General features: G+C 41.6%; 1 protein-coding gene across 1 annotated transcript in view; it reads right to left on the reverse strand.

The window, feature by feature from the left end:
• Positions 1-1,198: 1,198 nt before the first annotated feature.
• LOC111148982 (phosphoglucomutase 2) overlaps positions 1,199-15,185 on the reverse strand; it is a 34,858-nt gene continuing 20,871 nt past the window's right edge. The window contains exons 9-14 of the mRNA XM_022505844.1: positions 13,843-14,023; positions 13,661-13,754; positions 12,078-12,207; positions 11,022-11,211; positions 9,193-9,326; positions 1,199-1,957 (exon numbers count right to left, since the gene is read on the reverse strand). Coding sequence (XP_022361552.1) covers positions 1,855-1,957; positions 9,193-9,326; positions 11,022-11,211; positions 12,078-12,207; positions 13,661-13,754; positions 13,843-14,023 — 832 coding nt within the window. The 3' untranslated portion in view covers positions 1,199-1,854. The remainder of the gene's footprint in view (positions 1,958-9,192; positions 9,327-11,021; positions 11,212-12,077; positions 12,208-13,660; positions 13,755-13,842; positions 14,024-15,185) is intronic.

Here is a 15,185-nt window from a genome sequence, read left to right on the forward strand (position 1 = left end):
CCAACTGAATCACCTGCTCCTATGAATGGCTCATCCCCAAAGGCAAAGCCGTCATTCAGCTCTCTTCCGTGAAGCTTTCTCTGGCAGAACGGATCCCTCTCTCATACTTCTGAATGCTCAGTACTTGGCAAATAACTCTGTTAGGGAACTTGTGAGCATCCAGTTACTCACTAGCCCTCCAGTTAGCCTGTGAGCATCACCACAGCCGGGTGGGTCTCCACCACTTTTGTATTTCCAGTAACAAACTGGGGTATAGTTTATATGCTCCCAAATCTGCGGAGAGGATACAGATCTGACATTGCTTATTTCTAGAGTATAGTTTGAGACTAGAAAACATTATAAAACAAAAATACACACAGCTTCTCCAATGAAGCAGCTGACAAACTATATCGAATATTGTAGATTTCAGAGTTCTTTGAAAGGTGGGGGGCGTCTGGGATTGAGTCCCGTGTCTGGGCTCCCTGCTTAGCGGGGAGCCTGCTTTTCCCTCTGCCTGCTTCCCCATGCTGTGCTCGCTCTTGCTCTCTCTCAAATAAATAAAATCTTTTTTCTTAAGATTTTATTTATTTGGCAGAGAGAGAGAGAGCACAAACAGAGGGGGAAGCAGGCTCCCCGCTGAGCAAGGAGCCTGATGTGGGGCTCAATCCCAGGGTCCTGGGATCACATGACCTGAGCTGAAGGCAGATGCTTAACAACTTAGCCACCCAGGTGTCCCAAAAATAAATAAAATCTTTAAAAAAGGAGTTCTCTGAAAGGGCACAAACTATGTATCTCTCAGACATAAAAACATTTTTCTCCCTGACTTTAGAAAGATGTTTGCCCATCAGATTGTAATTTTTCATTGTTCTAAAACTATAATTGTTTAATCATAATAACAGGGAATCATTTGCTTGAAAAATAGAAAAACCACATAAAATACATGAAGTATACAAAGAACAGTGTGGTCCTGACTCATGGGTACTCAAAGGGAGTCACTGAGGATGGTTTTAAGGCCACCGGTTATGAGGAGGGGAGAAGGCACATGTTATACAAACCTGGAAAAAGCAATCTAATGGTTTTAGATTTTAATCACATATAAACAAGGCAAAAAACCCAAATCAGGTAAATAGTTAGTGCTTATAGTCTTTGCTGCCTCAGTACCAAAAATTACATGAACGTAAACCAAAGCGAACAACTATACAGTAAAGCACTTTGCAGTTTCAAAAAACCAATTTTTTAATTCAAGTTTTGAAGAGATGAATGTTAATACACAGAACAAAGATGGTTAGGCTGTTTTTTCCTAGCACATATACAATGTATAATGATGTAGTATTAGAACCAAGAAGTTTTAGGTCAAAAAAATACATCTTTGTGAAGTATCTTTTGCTCCAACTTATAGGTTCTTGTAAATTCCTCCACTTTAGGATCCCTACACATGAACACGGCATTTACTTTTTATATTTTACCTTATAAGCAACTGACAGAGATGTAAAAATACATACACCTAAAAAGTGGTTATCCTATAATATGGACAGTCCAGAATTTAGAAATTGTATAGGCTTTCTGGCATTACAGAGTAGATACACTGGTTATTTATTCTAATTAAGGCATATTAATTACAGTATATTTTTAAAAGTTGGCTATTTTTAAAATCTTCATTTTTGAATTCAGAAAATTCTAGACTCCATCATTCAATAGGAATTCAGTTTGCTACATCTGGCCGTCTTTTCTTGATGCATCTTAAAGGTCAAAAATAGAACAATGAGGAATGTAGGGCTATTAAAAATATATAAATACTTGTAGCAATGGTTTAAGTCATTTGGATCTCAAAAACACTGCTGAGCGAATTCTAATTATGCCCAAGGCTGAAATATTTCACTCTGTTTTTGGTTGCAGATTGTACTTTTGTGGCTGGAAAAAATGTTCTTCAATAGCACTGACTAGTTCATTTAGTTCCTTCTTCAGCTGCTCAGGATCACTGGAAAATAAGGGAGAAATTCCAGATCAGTGCATTATTCTAAAGCATATTTGAAGTTCTCCCCACATTGGTCAAGCAACATTAAAACTACCCTCTTAAGGGTAAACAGAACCCCGGTGTCTGAAGCATGGGAATGCATCTGTTGAGTTGGACAAAAAAATAAAAAAAACTCCCATGAGACAATATCTATTCTTTCCCCCAAGGCTTTCCCAAGGCCTCTCGGATAAACAAATAAGAATTTTTAAGAAACAGAGTTTTTTGCTCTAGCGTCCTCTGCAACGTCTGTACCTAATTGTGCAAAGAAAACTTTTATGACCTCAGCTGTCATTTGATCCTGTTAAACTTTTACAAATGACATGTCTGTTCCCACGCTCCCAGGATAGGAACGCTCCTCATCCCATTTGCCTTCAAACTCCTGGAAGTGAAGCAGCAGCGGGTCTGCAAGGCCGTCCTAGAAGGTACAGAGAATGGGAGCCTCCTAGTGGGCCTGCTGATCACACACCAGGAACTCAGAACCCTTCCCCCCTTTTAATCTTTTCTATTCTACCTCTAGAACAAAAGGGTCACAACCAAAGTTGTGAACAAAAATCTAGGGAACTATATCCCTGTAAGGAATGACATTTTCAAGCATACAGAAAACATTCATTTAGGTGCAAACAACTGGGGCGCCTGGGTGGCTCAGTGGGTTAAGCATCTGCCTTCGGCTCGGGTCATGATCTCAGGGTCCTGGGATGGAGCCCCGCATCGGGCTCTCTGCTCAGCGGGGAGCCTGCTTCCCCGTCTCTCTCTGCCTTGCCTCTCTGTCTCCTTGTGATCTCTCTCTCTCTGTCAAATAAATAAATAAAATCTTTTAAAAAAAATAAAATAAATGCCAACAACTGAAGCTAGGAAATAATAAAACGGATTTGTGATTAGACAGGTTGCCAGCCGTTCACGTTAGTGTGGGGTTACTAGTGCTGGGTGTTTACTGTAAGTACTTGAAACCAAAAAGCTGAATTAAAAAAAAAAAATCCTTCAGCTCAAACTTGTATGACTTCATAATCGGCTGTCTTCAATAGAGGCAATTTTATTTTAATGGAAATCGAAATTTTTGGAATGAGTTAAGATCATTTTTATATCGCCATCGCTCCTCAGTACAGCTGAAACAACCCGTTTTATTGTAGGCATTAATTCTGGCTCTACCACCAGCCGTATGCCCTCCAGCGAGTGGCTTCGCCTCTCCAAGGCCCAGATGTCTCATCTGTAAAATTGGGATAAAGACTTTATTTTCTCAAGAGAGGTGTTGTGTAGATTGAGATAAATTATATAAAGCAATTAGCACAGAACCTGGCCCGAAAACCCAATAAATGTAGCTATCCTTAAAATTATTTTTACCCCCACAGGTGACATAGAAAGTAATTAGGTTTCATAAATACATATGAATCACATAGGTCATTATTTCCTTTTCCATAAATGTGTTTTGAAGATAACAACCTTCCTCAGAAAGGCACATAACCAATCCTTACTGGTTTTTTTTTTTTTCTTTTCCTAACAATATGTCTAAAATTAAACTCACCAGTGAATATACAAATACAAATATATAAAATGTATTTATCTCCTACTGGTTTTGTTTCTGTTAGAACCTTGCCTGATATGATTGGTATCTAAACCCTGAGACAGTACAGAGTGTCCTTGTTCTTGGGAATTGTGTGTGTACTGAGGTTTGCAACTTATTTTCTGATGGCTCAGAGAAAGAAGGAAAACAAACAACCCCCCCCCCAAACCAGCTCATACAATACACCGTGAGAGACAGCAGATATTGCAAAACAATGGCTGAGTCTAGGTTAAAGCAGGCTAGCTCTGTCTGGCGACCTGTTGACAGCCCATTTTTGTAAATAAATTGTGTAAATAAAGATTTATTGGAACACAGTCACACCTATTCCATTATGTATATGGCTTCTTTTTGCTTTTGAGCAACAGCAGAGGGGAGGAGTGCGACCATAGGGCTCACAAACTCTCAAACGTTTACTATCTGGCTCTTTCCAGAAGAAGTTTGCCAACCTTTGGTCTAAGTGAAAGGGATGTGGGTATTCATTGACATTTTCTTAAAATACAAAGTTGGACAAAAGACATCTATGGAACAAAAAAAGATTCTGTAAAAGCAGGAATTAAATTTGGAAAGGATTTCCCATTCTCTAGAATATAAAATAGACTAAGAATATTAAAGTTATTAAAGTGATCAGAAAATCAGGAAGCACAGCTGTGGCTTTACTGCTGCTTTGTGTCGGGTACGCTGGTGACCCGAAGCATATCGGTGACTGGCCGAGTGCCCAGTGGCCCTATTATAAACTGGAACAGCATTTCGCTGAATATAATAAAAGGACAATTTTTCAAAACATTTTCAGGAATTTGTAAACTAATATTTGAAGTTAAAGCCACCTAATACACCATCTGAAAACTGTAAAACACAGTATTGTATTATTAATACAATTTATTAAATACTAAATAATACTATACAGTATTAAATAGTATTATTATTATACAGTTTCTGAATTATTATATTTTCACAGAGTAAGGGCCAAATACAGAGAAAAAATGGATCTTTAAGTTGGACTATTGTTCCTTTGTTTCCAAAAGAAAGAGGCATAGGAATACGAAAACATTGAGAAGGAGAGTTACAAAGCAATGTCTATGGGAAACCCCATGCTCAAGAGCAGCAAACAGCTTCACATGTAACACATACACAGGAACACTGACACCGGCAAATATTACATTAAAATCTTGGTTATCCAGAATGCTTAGAAAATGAGCTATTTTATGTGCTTCTTCAAGAGGCTTACCAGCTGAGTTTTTGTCCTGGCAGCACAAAAAGATTTTTTTACTTGCTTGTTTTTAAAGATTTTATTTATTTGACAGAGAGAGACACAAAGAGAGAGGGAACACAAACTGGGGGAGTAGGAGAGGGAGAAGCAGGCTTCCAGCCAAGCAGGGAGCCCGATGCGGGACTCGATCCCAACACCCTAGAATCATGACCTGAGCCGAAGGCAGCTGCTTAACAACTGAGCCACATAGGCACCCCCACAAAAAGGTTTTGAATGGGACTTGGTAACAAAATATAGGACACAGTCTATGGCTTCTTAGATATACTTGGGTGCTGTGGTATTTAAAAGCCATAACCATGGGGCGCCCGAGTGGCTCAGTTGGTTAAGCAACTGCCTTCGACTCGGGTCATGATTCCAGGGTCCTGGGATCGAGCCCCGCATTGGGCTCCCTGCTTAGCGGAGAGCCTGCTTCTCTCTCTCCCCCTCTCCCTGCCGCTCTGCTTACTTGTGTTCTCTCTCTAGCTCTCTGTCAAATAAACAAATTAAAAAAAAAAAAAAAAAGCCATAACCATAACTCTGACGGTTGGACTGGAGCTCTTATTTAGAAGAAGATTCAGGGCCCATGTGGATGTGGATGATAAAGTGAGGAACATTCTGAGTTCCTGTGTCCATGTTTCATAGTTTTGTTTCATTTTAATATTTCTTTCTTTGCTATCAGCAATCCTTTCTTCCTGCCCAAGGAAAGTCTAAGGCTCACAATTCTTTTTTCTTTTTAAAGATAGATTTATTTATTTATTTATTTATTTATTTATTTATTTATTTATTTATTTATTTGTCAGAGAGAGAAAGCTAGAGAGAGCACAAGCAGGCAGAGTGGCAGGCAGAGGCACAGGGAGAAGCAGGCTCCCTGTTGAGCAAGGAGCCTGATGCGGGACTTGATCCCAGGACCCTGGGATCATGACCGGAGCCAAAGGCAGGGGCTTAACCAAATGTAAGGCTCACAATTCTGTTCCTGCCTCCCAAATTTGCTACATTTATTTTATTTTATTTTTTTAATTTTTAATTTTTTTAAAAAGATTTTTTTTATTTATTTGACAGAGATCACAAGTAGGCAGAGAGGCAGGGAGAGAGAGGGAGAAGCAGGCTCCCGCTGAGCAGAGAGCCCGACTCGGGGCTCGATCCCAGGACTCTGGGATCATGACCTGAGCCGAAGGCAGAGGCTTTAACCCACTTAGCCACCCAGGCGCCCCAAATTTGCTACATTTAATCTGCTAAAACTTCTTCCCCGTTTATTTCCAAAGACTGCAAATTCGCTTCCCAAGACCACAGTAACCCTTCAATAAGCAAAGCTTTGATGTGTAAATGTCCTAACAACTGTTCAGACCCATCTTCCCCACTGCAGTACTGAGGGCTGGAAATGTGGCTAGTGCGACCCAGGAACTGAACTGTTAACATCAGTAAGTCTAATCAGTGGAAATGCAAATTAAAAACCCTGACATTTAATTCAGTTACTGGAAAATTTGAGTATGTTTGAACAACTTAGGTATCAAAATCTCCTTTTTCAACTGTAAATTTTATGAAATGGTTATACATTTGACACTTCAATAGCATGGGAGTTAGGGAGTTAATGACACCCCCCCCCATGCAGTCAAACATCCATGTATAACTTGACTCCCTGAAAAGTCAGCTATTAATAGCCTTCTGTTGACCAAAACCCCTGCTTTTCATGTAACATAAATCGATAATTGACAGGATGCCTGGGTGGCTCTGTTGTTTAAGCATCTGCCTACAGCTCAGGTCATGATCCCAGGGTCCTGGGATGGAGTCCCCTATTTGGCTCCTTGCTCCATGGGGAAACTGCTTCTCCCTCTGCCTGCAGGTCCCCCTGCTTGGCTCTGTTTTTCTCTCTCTCTCTCTCTGACAAATAAGTAAAATCTTTTTAAAAAAATCAGTTGAGAGGCGCCTGGGTGGCTCAGTGGGTTAAAGCCTCTGCTTTCAGCTCAGGTCATGATTTCAGGGTCCTGGGATCGAGCCCTGCATTGGGCTCTCTGCTCAGCAGGGAGCCTGCTTCCCCCTCTCTCTCTGCCTGCCTCTGGGCCTACTTGTGATCTCCGTCAATAAATAAAATCTTAAAAAAAAAAAAGTCAGTTGACATATATTATGTTTCTTACATGTATCATACAATGTATTCTTACAATAAACTAAAGAAAATGTTATTAAGAAAATAATAAGGAGGGATGCCTGGGTGGCTCAGTTGGTTAAGCGGCTGCCTTCGGCTCAGGTCATGATCCCAGCGTTCTGGGATCGAGTCCCGCATCGGGCTCCTTGGTCAGCAGGGAACCTGCTTCTCCCTCTGCCTCTGCCTGCCTCTCGGCCTACTTGTGATCTCTCTCTCTCTCTCTCTGACAAATAAAATCTTAAAAAAAAAAAAAAAAAGAAAGAAAATAATAAGGAAAGGAATATACATTTGTAGTATTATACTGTATTTATCAAAAAGAAAATCCGTGTATAAGTGGACCCACACAGTTCAAACCTGTGCTGTTCAAGTATTTCTCTCTCTTTTTAAAGATCTTATTTATGTATTTAGGCATGTACGTATGTATGTATTTATTTATTTATTTACATATTGTTAAAGATTCTTTTTCTTTATTTGACAGAGAAAGACACAGCGAGAGAGAGAACACCAGCAGGGGTAGTGGGAGAAGGAGAAGCAGGCTTCCCACTGAGCAGGGAGCCCAATGTGGGGCTCGATCCCGGGACCCCAGGATCATAACCTGAGCCGAAGGCAGATGCCCAATGACTGAGCTATCCAGGTGCTCCTGGAACAAGTATTTCTAAAACGATCTAGCATTTTAATTGAGATATGTGGTAAGTATAAAATCCTAAATGGATTTGGAAGAGTGTGAAAAAAGTAAAATATCTCATTAATCATTTTTATATAAATTATATATGGTAAAACAATATTTTCATATATTAAATAAAGTAGAATAAATTACTAAATTAATTTTAACTGTTTCTTTTTGCTATTTGAAAAATGTGTCTAGGGACACCTGGTGGCTCAGTTGTTAAGCGTCTGCCTTCAGCTCAGGTCACCATGATCCTGGGGTCCTGGGATCAAGCCGCACATAGGCAGGAAGCCTGCTTCTCCCTCTCCCACTCTCCCTGCTGGTGTTCCCTGTCTCGCTGTATTTCTCTTTGTCCAATAAATAGAATCTTCAAAAAAATGTGTCTAATAGGAAATTTCAAATCGCATTATGTAGTTGACATTTTCTTTCTTTTTTAAATAATATCCCTTAATTCTTTTTAAGATTTTCTTTTATTTATATGAGAGAGAGAGAGAGAGAGAAAGCCCGTGCACAGTGGAGCAAGTAAGAGAGGTGGTGGTGGCAGGGGGAGGAGGAGGAGGAGGGGGAGGGACCAGGGGACTCTGTGCTCAGCACAGAGCCGGACTCTGAGAATTCTGAGATCATGACCAGAGCCGAAAACCAAGAGTTGAAAACCAATAGTTGGAAGCTCAACTGAGCCAGCAGGCACCCCTCACATTTTATTTCTGTTGGACAGGAGTGACTTAATCGACCTTTAAAAACCATTTTCCCGATTCTTTATTCTGATTAGAGGAGCGCTGGTTACCGGAGGGTTCAATAAATGTGCAGTACCACATTTATACATGCTGACTACATGTACCACAGCTGTTAAAGTCTAAGATGTGGGGCGCCTGGATGGCTCAGATGGTTAAGTCTCTGCCTTCGGCTTAGGTCACAGGTCACGATCTCCAGGTCCTGGGATCGAGCCCCATATCTGGCCTCCCACTCAGCGGGGAGTCTGCTTCTCCTTCCCCCTCTGCCTACTGCTCTCCTTCCTTGTGCTCTCTGTCTCTCACTCTATCTCTCAAATGAATAAACAAAATCTTTAAAAGAAAATAAAGTTTAAGATGTTATGGGACTCCCAAGTGAACTCAAACCCTTTGCCAAGGTCACAGAAACACGACCCTGAAGCTACCAGACCATCACCTCTTCGGTGGCAAGGACTCCCTCTGCTAAGGCACTTTCTCCTCCCCAGAACCCAGCACAGACCTATGCACAACAGGGGCTCGAGGACATCTGTTCAGTGCATGTGCAATGGATTTTAATTTAATGTATCAGAGATAGGGAGAAAAAGAGGAAAACTCATGTGTGCTAGTCTCAAATAAAAGGATAAAGGAAACTGTATTACTATTACTGAAATTCAGAATGAGATTTTTCCTTACAAAGAAAGGCAGGACAGAAATAAGCATGTAGAAAATCAGCTCTCCCGTCCCTGTCCCTGCATTCTTCAAGCAGCTGTTCACATCACAAAATTGCTGCTGGAAAGACAAAATGTTTTACTTAGCATTTGCACAGAACTGGTTAGGAACCTTGGGGAATAAGGATCGCAGGTGCTACCATCACATCATACCTATTTCCAGGTGGGGCACACAGTTCTGAATAGTACTTGATCTTGGGCTCGGTCCCACTGGTCCGCATGGTGGCCACACCCCCGTTAGCAAAGGTGAAGGTGATCATTTGGCTGCTTTTGCTAGTAGGGAGAACCTGAAAAAGCCCCATATCAAAGCATATCACTGACATTTTAGAAGAAAAGTTTAGCGGAAAATTCCCGAAATCTTCCTGTAGAGAGAAAACAAGTGGCAAGGACAGGACTGAATAAGTGTGGTGACAACATCCCTTTATGTGGCCCACAGTAGGCCTCAGCCATTTCCTGAAGGAATGAGAGATGGGACCCTCCGCAGCAGTACAGGAGCAATAATGGAGCACTGCTTTCAAAATGGCACGTAAATCAAGCATCAGTACAGAGTAAGACATTTTCAGACTTCAGTGCCTCCAAAAATTCATCTCTTCATTCTTTTTTGGGAAGCTACTAGAGGAGGTGATTTAGGAAAATAAATATAGCAAGAGGAAGTCAGGGGGTCCAGGAGCCAAGGACCCACCCCATAACTGGTGAAGGGCCTTCCCAGGATGACATGTGTGTGCCTGACACGGAGAGGAACAGGCCTTGACTGGACAGGGGCCCGGGAGGGAGGCCAGTGATAACAAAACAGAATGGACAAAATGGCACTGGGCCACATGGAAAACCCCCCTGAGAGGCATCTGAAGGAATGTGGGAAGACTGGAGATTGTTACATAAAAATCCAAGGAAATGAAAGAACAGAACTATTAATTATAGAAAAAATAATTACACAATCTGGGGGAATGGAATCAAAGTACACTATTTAGCTAAGTGGGAAACAACAGTTACCAGTCGTAACGATCCAAGCACAGGCTCTGAAATCACCCCACATCGTGGCAGAAGTGCTTGGGAAGACAGGGGAGAAGGGAGAACAGTGAATGGAAGATCTCAATCCTTACCTCCGCAACAGAAAAGTAATAAAGTCAACCCCTGAGAAGCCCAAGCATCACCACCTGAGAGGGAAGGGTGTTGTCTCGACATGGCAAAGAGATGGCGAGGGTTGGAGCTGCCATGTTTCATCGTGACACCTCCAAAAATATTTCTCTTTAAAAATATATTGTGCGCAGAGGAAAATTTTAAAAAAAGAAAAAAAGGGAAATAACAAAAATGTCTAATAATGCATGAGAAGAGTCTCACTCTCCTTTCCTGACCCACTGCCATTAGTTTGCAATACTCGGCTGCCATTTTTGAGCCTTCTTTGGACTCGAGTGGAGGATCCAAGTGATGTCAAGAATGCAAACTCGTGCTTGACAGCTAACAGCATCCGGACAGTCAGAGAATGGAGTGAAAGAAACTAGGACGCAAACAGTGTTTCTAGAAGGGTGTACCAGTAACATCAGCATCAGCAGGACTTGATACAAATGCAAATTCTTGGCCCCCACCCCAGACCTACTCATTCAGAAACACAAAGGCAGACTGTCACTCTTGATGTACTGAGCAGGTGCTCAGACAGAGGAAAACCCGGATCTGGAGGCAGAAGACCCAGATTTGACGACAACCATCACCGACTAGCTGTGGGACAGTGGGCGGGTCTTAAACTTCCGAGCACTGATTTCCTGTATGTAACACGGTGAAGTTGGTTCAGATAACAAGTGATGATCCTTGTAGTTCAAGCCCATGATTTTTAACTTTCTATTTATTTCGATAGTGTATTTATAATAAACGCCAGAATGCCTAAAATCAGCTTCAGTTAATTCCATGATTAGATAAATTAAGCTATTCAAAGCATAATAGAAGGTAAATACACAAGAGTTTAGTTGGTAAAAGACAGTATCACTTACAGCTTTTTTATCCGGTTGGCTATCATCGTAGCCGGTTGTAAGATCCCTAATGCCAGAGATTTCAAATCTGCCACAAGTTTTTGGATAGTTATTCTTCCCATCGTAGTTCCTGAGGTTTTCAAATAATTTCTTAATGGTGCCTTGATCATGACAGATAAAATATGAAGCTTTGGTAATATGGTAGCCATATCTATGAAAACAAACACAATTAAGTAACATACAGCATGGTGACTCTATTTAATGATATTGTATTATGTATTTGCGAGTGGCTAAGAGTACAGATCTTAGAAGTTCTCGTCACAAGAAGAAGTATGTGTAATTCCGTGCGGTGTGGATGTTAACTTGACTTCCTGCGATGATCACTTTGTGATATATACAAATATCGAATCATTACGTTGTATACCGGAAGCTCATGTCAGTACATCTCGACAGAAAAAATACAAATATGCAAAACGAGGAACAAATACTCTCATACGTAATGTACCCAGAACACATATCAGCCAGTTTTAAACTAAATGAAACAAGTAACCATAACTAGCTTCAAAGGAATAATTTAGCCTAAAAAATGTACAACGATTGGCCTCAGGGATTGCCAAACTGTTACCTGGCCTTCAGCCTGTATCTGGGGGTAAACATTTCATTGCCCGGAGGCCACTCCCCACCCCGTTCCCCTGTATACCGCCCCTCACTGCTTCTGCACCATAAAGGCAGACTTGACTAATGGTTCTAAAAACTCAGTAGATGTCTCATGAACACCTCGCATCTTTCCTGACATCAAACACTTAAGACCACCTTCTTCGGTTAGCTCTTTCTGCAACTGATGTTCTTGTTTGTTGAGGATGACCACAGTGATGACTGATAATAAGCGTTAACCGGGTAAGTATCAAAAGAAAAGGGGATCCTTTCCTTCGTTTCCAGAAGAGAATCCACAACCAAAGAGCATTAGAAAGAATGTTATAAAACATTCTTTATAGTATAAACATTATTTATAGTATAAAAACATACTAAAACACTGAAAACTATTACTTCAATTAAACAGAGTTAATAGAAACTTACTCCACATAGATGGCCTTGAGCTGCTGAGACAAAGACAGATTCTTGGTTGCTAGAAAGCTAGCCAACTCTGCGATGATGACCGCGGCGCTGACTCCGTCTTTGTCCAGAACAAACGGGCAGCACATATATCCTGCGGAAACACGGGTCATGCATCCACACTTGGGGGTGGGCTCCTTTAAAACACTGGACATGCACATTATCTCCGTGCACCTTGCCCATCGCCTGAGAGGTTCTACAGTATGAATATGTGAATGCTTCTCACTGACCACCTTTACATACAAGAATTCAGCCCAATGCCTCAGCTCGAGGCAGGCCTTCCAGATGTCCTGCTTGAATAACCTAGGAGAGTCTCCCTCCTAGACAAACCGTTCAGTCCCTACGTCCAGCCCAAACTCCTCCTGCTCACACAAAATGGTTTCCAGTTGTTCTCGTCAACGCTTATTCTGTCTTTGCTGAATTCCAACAGTTCTTGTGAGTTATGTCCTTCACATTGACCGCCTAGCCAGTACTCTCGTGTGGTTACGAACAGGATCTATGCACACTGCTCGAGGCTAAGGTCAGTGTCATCTGTTTCTCACAGAGTCACTATGTAATTGGTGCACAATAAAAAGTTGATAAACAAATGGAAGGAAAAAAATTTTAACAAAAAGCTATAGAAAGGTAATTGTAGCAAAAAGGAAAAGGAAAAGCTGAGCTATTACACACTTCTTTAGATTAATTAACTAAATGATATGTGGGAGCATCTGTGTTGCAGGAAATACAGATGAATTTTCTTTTTTTTTTTTTTTAAAGATTTATTTATTTGAGAGAGGGAGAGAACCAGAGACAGAGTGATGGGGGGGAGGGGCAGAGGGAAAGAATCTTAAGCAGACTCCCCGCTGAGCAGGGAGTCCAATGTGGGGCTCGATCCCAGGACCCTGAGATCATGATCTGAGCTGAAACCAAGAGTCAGACACTTAACAGACTGAGCCACCCAGGTGCCCCCTTTGAATCTTCTTATGTAAGTGTAATAGCTTTTACAAAACAAACAGCTAAAATATCCCCCACCCTAACATCTGAATTTTAAGTTTCTCTACCTAGCTCCCCTTCCTCCTCACCTACACTGACAATTTAAGACAAGTATTTCTCGGTCATTCTGGCTGGACTTGGGGCTGTCTTTTCAGGTGATAGTCACTTTGAGGAAAGCCCCACAACTAAGTCCTCCCCTTTCCTCTGGACAGACCTCTGCCCAGCACTTTCGGAAGAGAAGCGAACCATATCAGATCTGAGATCACCACGGTTGAGGGAATATCACTACTCCCTAAACTATGTGGGGTCCTGGGCTCTAAGCACCATGTGTAGAACATCACTGTTTTCATCCAGGCTAAGGATTCACTTTCTGACATTAATGGCTTGGTTATTTATAAGATATTCTTTTTAGCTAAAAGAAAATCTGAGAAGCCAGTTTTAGGGTTGGACAGTTCAACCCTCTGAGCGCTGCTGTACTCTTGGTCTCCTGTTAATTTTCTGAACCCCAATCCAAATCCCATTTATTTGCGTTCTATATATTAAACAATGCTATAGTCACTGTTATCACTTCTTACCGATAGCTTCTTCGAATGCAAATAAGACATTTTTCCCCTGGTCTATGAGCTGTTTGGCTCGGTTTCCCATCCACTTGAAGCCAGTTAGTGTTTCCTAAAGGGATAACCCAAAAGAGAAAGACGTGCCTTAGACCTTCTACAGAGCCAAACAAATCTAAGAGCAAGTCCTGGAAACATGTTACCTCAAAATGAAAGCCCTCCTTTAAGGCAATGGCTCGCAAGATTTTGGAGGAGACGGTGCTCGACAACATGTATAAGTCTTTGAGGGCGCTGTGATCTGGGTTCTTTTCTTTCCAAGAAGTAAAAAGCCACCAGCCCAAGAGGGCCCCCAGCTCATTGCCAGAAAACACTCTCCATTCACCACTGAAAAAAAACAAAAAACAAAAAACAACCAATGCATTACTGTGACCTTAAGAGAGACACTGCAAACGACTGGGGCAGGACAATTAAATCAAACAAGGCTCAGAATGGTTTCTGCAAATGTTCTTATCTTTCTTGTTTAAAGAACTGTCTGGAAACATGACTGCTGCTTCACCAATATCCTAGCCGTTCCTCTGTGCTGGCTTCCTTTGACAAACCTCCCATCTTGGAAGAGCAACGATCCACAACGCTTTCGTCTTTGGCAAAAGCTTTGGTTTTAAAGATGATAGAAATATCCTGGCAGGATCCCACCTCAGGATAACAGACTGTGTGTCTCCGTTTTTGGTCTGGACAGTATTGAGGGTTCTGGAAGGCAACAGCCTAGCAGGTCTCAAGAGCAGGTTCATGCTAGGATGATCAGGACACCAGACAACAGATACAGGACTTCTCCTTTCTGCAGTCCACGTGGCTACAAGTACGTTTTGTGTTTCAACGTATATTATCCTGGCTGAACTTCCCAGAAAGGGATTAGAACTGAATCTGTCTGATCATAATCTGAAACCCTAATCCCTTGGGGCGCCTGGGTGGCTCAGTAGGTTAAGGTTCGACTTTTGATTTCAGCTCAGATCATGACTCCCCACAGATCTCGTTCTCTCTCTCTTTAAATAAATAAATAAAACCCACAATCCTTTGGTAGCACCCCACTACTCCCAAAACATCACACGTGCTGTTTGATACCCAAAACTGCTCGGACCCTGCCCGCCTTTCATCTTTTCTCTCCACTTATGTCCTATTAATTCTGGACAAACTCTAGGGTCAAACTTGTCTTAAAAGCTGGGTATCCCACTGCTCTTCCTCTGTGGTCTGCTCAAACTAAATTCAACATTTCCTTGAAGGTCCAGCCCCTTCACCAAACCCTTCAGCAAATCCCACACTGTAACGCCAGCTCCAAACAATGCACTTGCGGGCATTAGGAACTGAGCCATTAATTATAACAAAATCAATGATGAAACGAGAGAAGATAAATAGTATTTTCAATTCCAAGTTCATCCTGGGCTGATTTACTCTGCATGACGCTGGTGGTCCCCCGAACAGCATTTCACTGTATGTTAGCAATATAGTGACAATTCGTGTGATAAATGGTAAATATTCCCCAATAGGTCCG

The sequence above is a fragment of the Enhydra lutris genome, unplaced genomic scaffold (genome assembly GCF_002288905.1).
Source record: "Enhydra lutris kenyoni isolate GAN:26980312 unplaced genomic scaffold, ASM228890v2 scaffoldscaffold21, whole genome shotgun sequence".
Taxonomy (NCBI): Eukaryota; Metazoa; Chordata; class Mammalia; order Carnivora; family Mustelidae; genus Enhydra; species Enhydra lutris.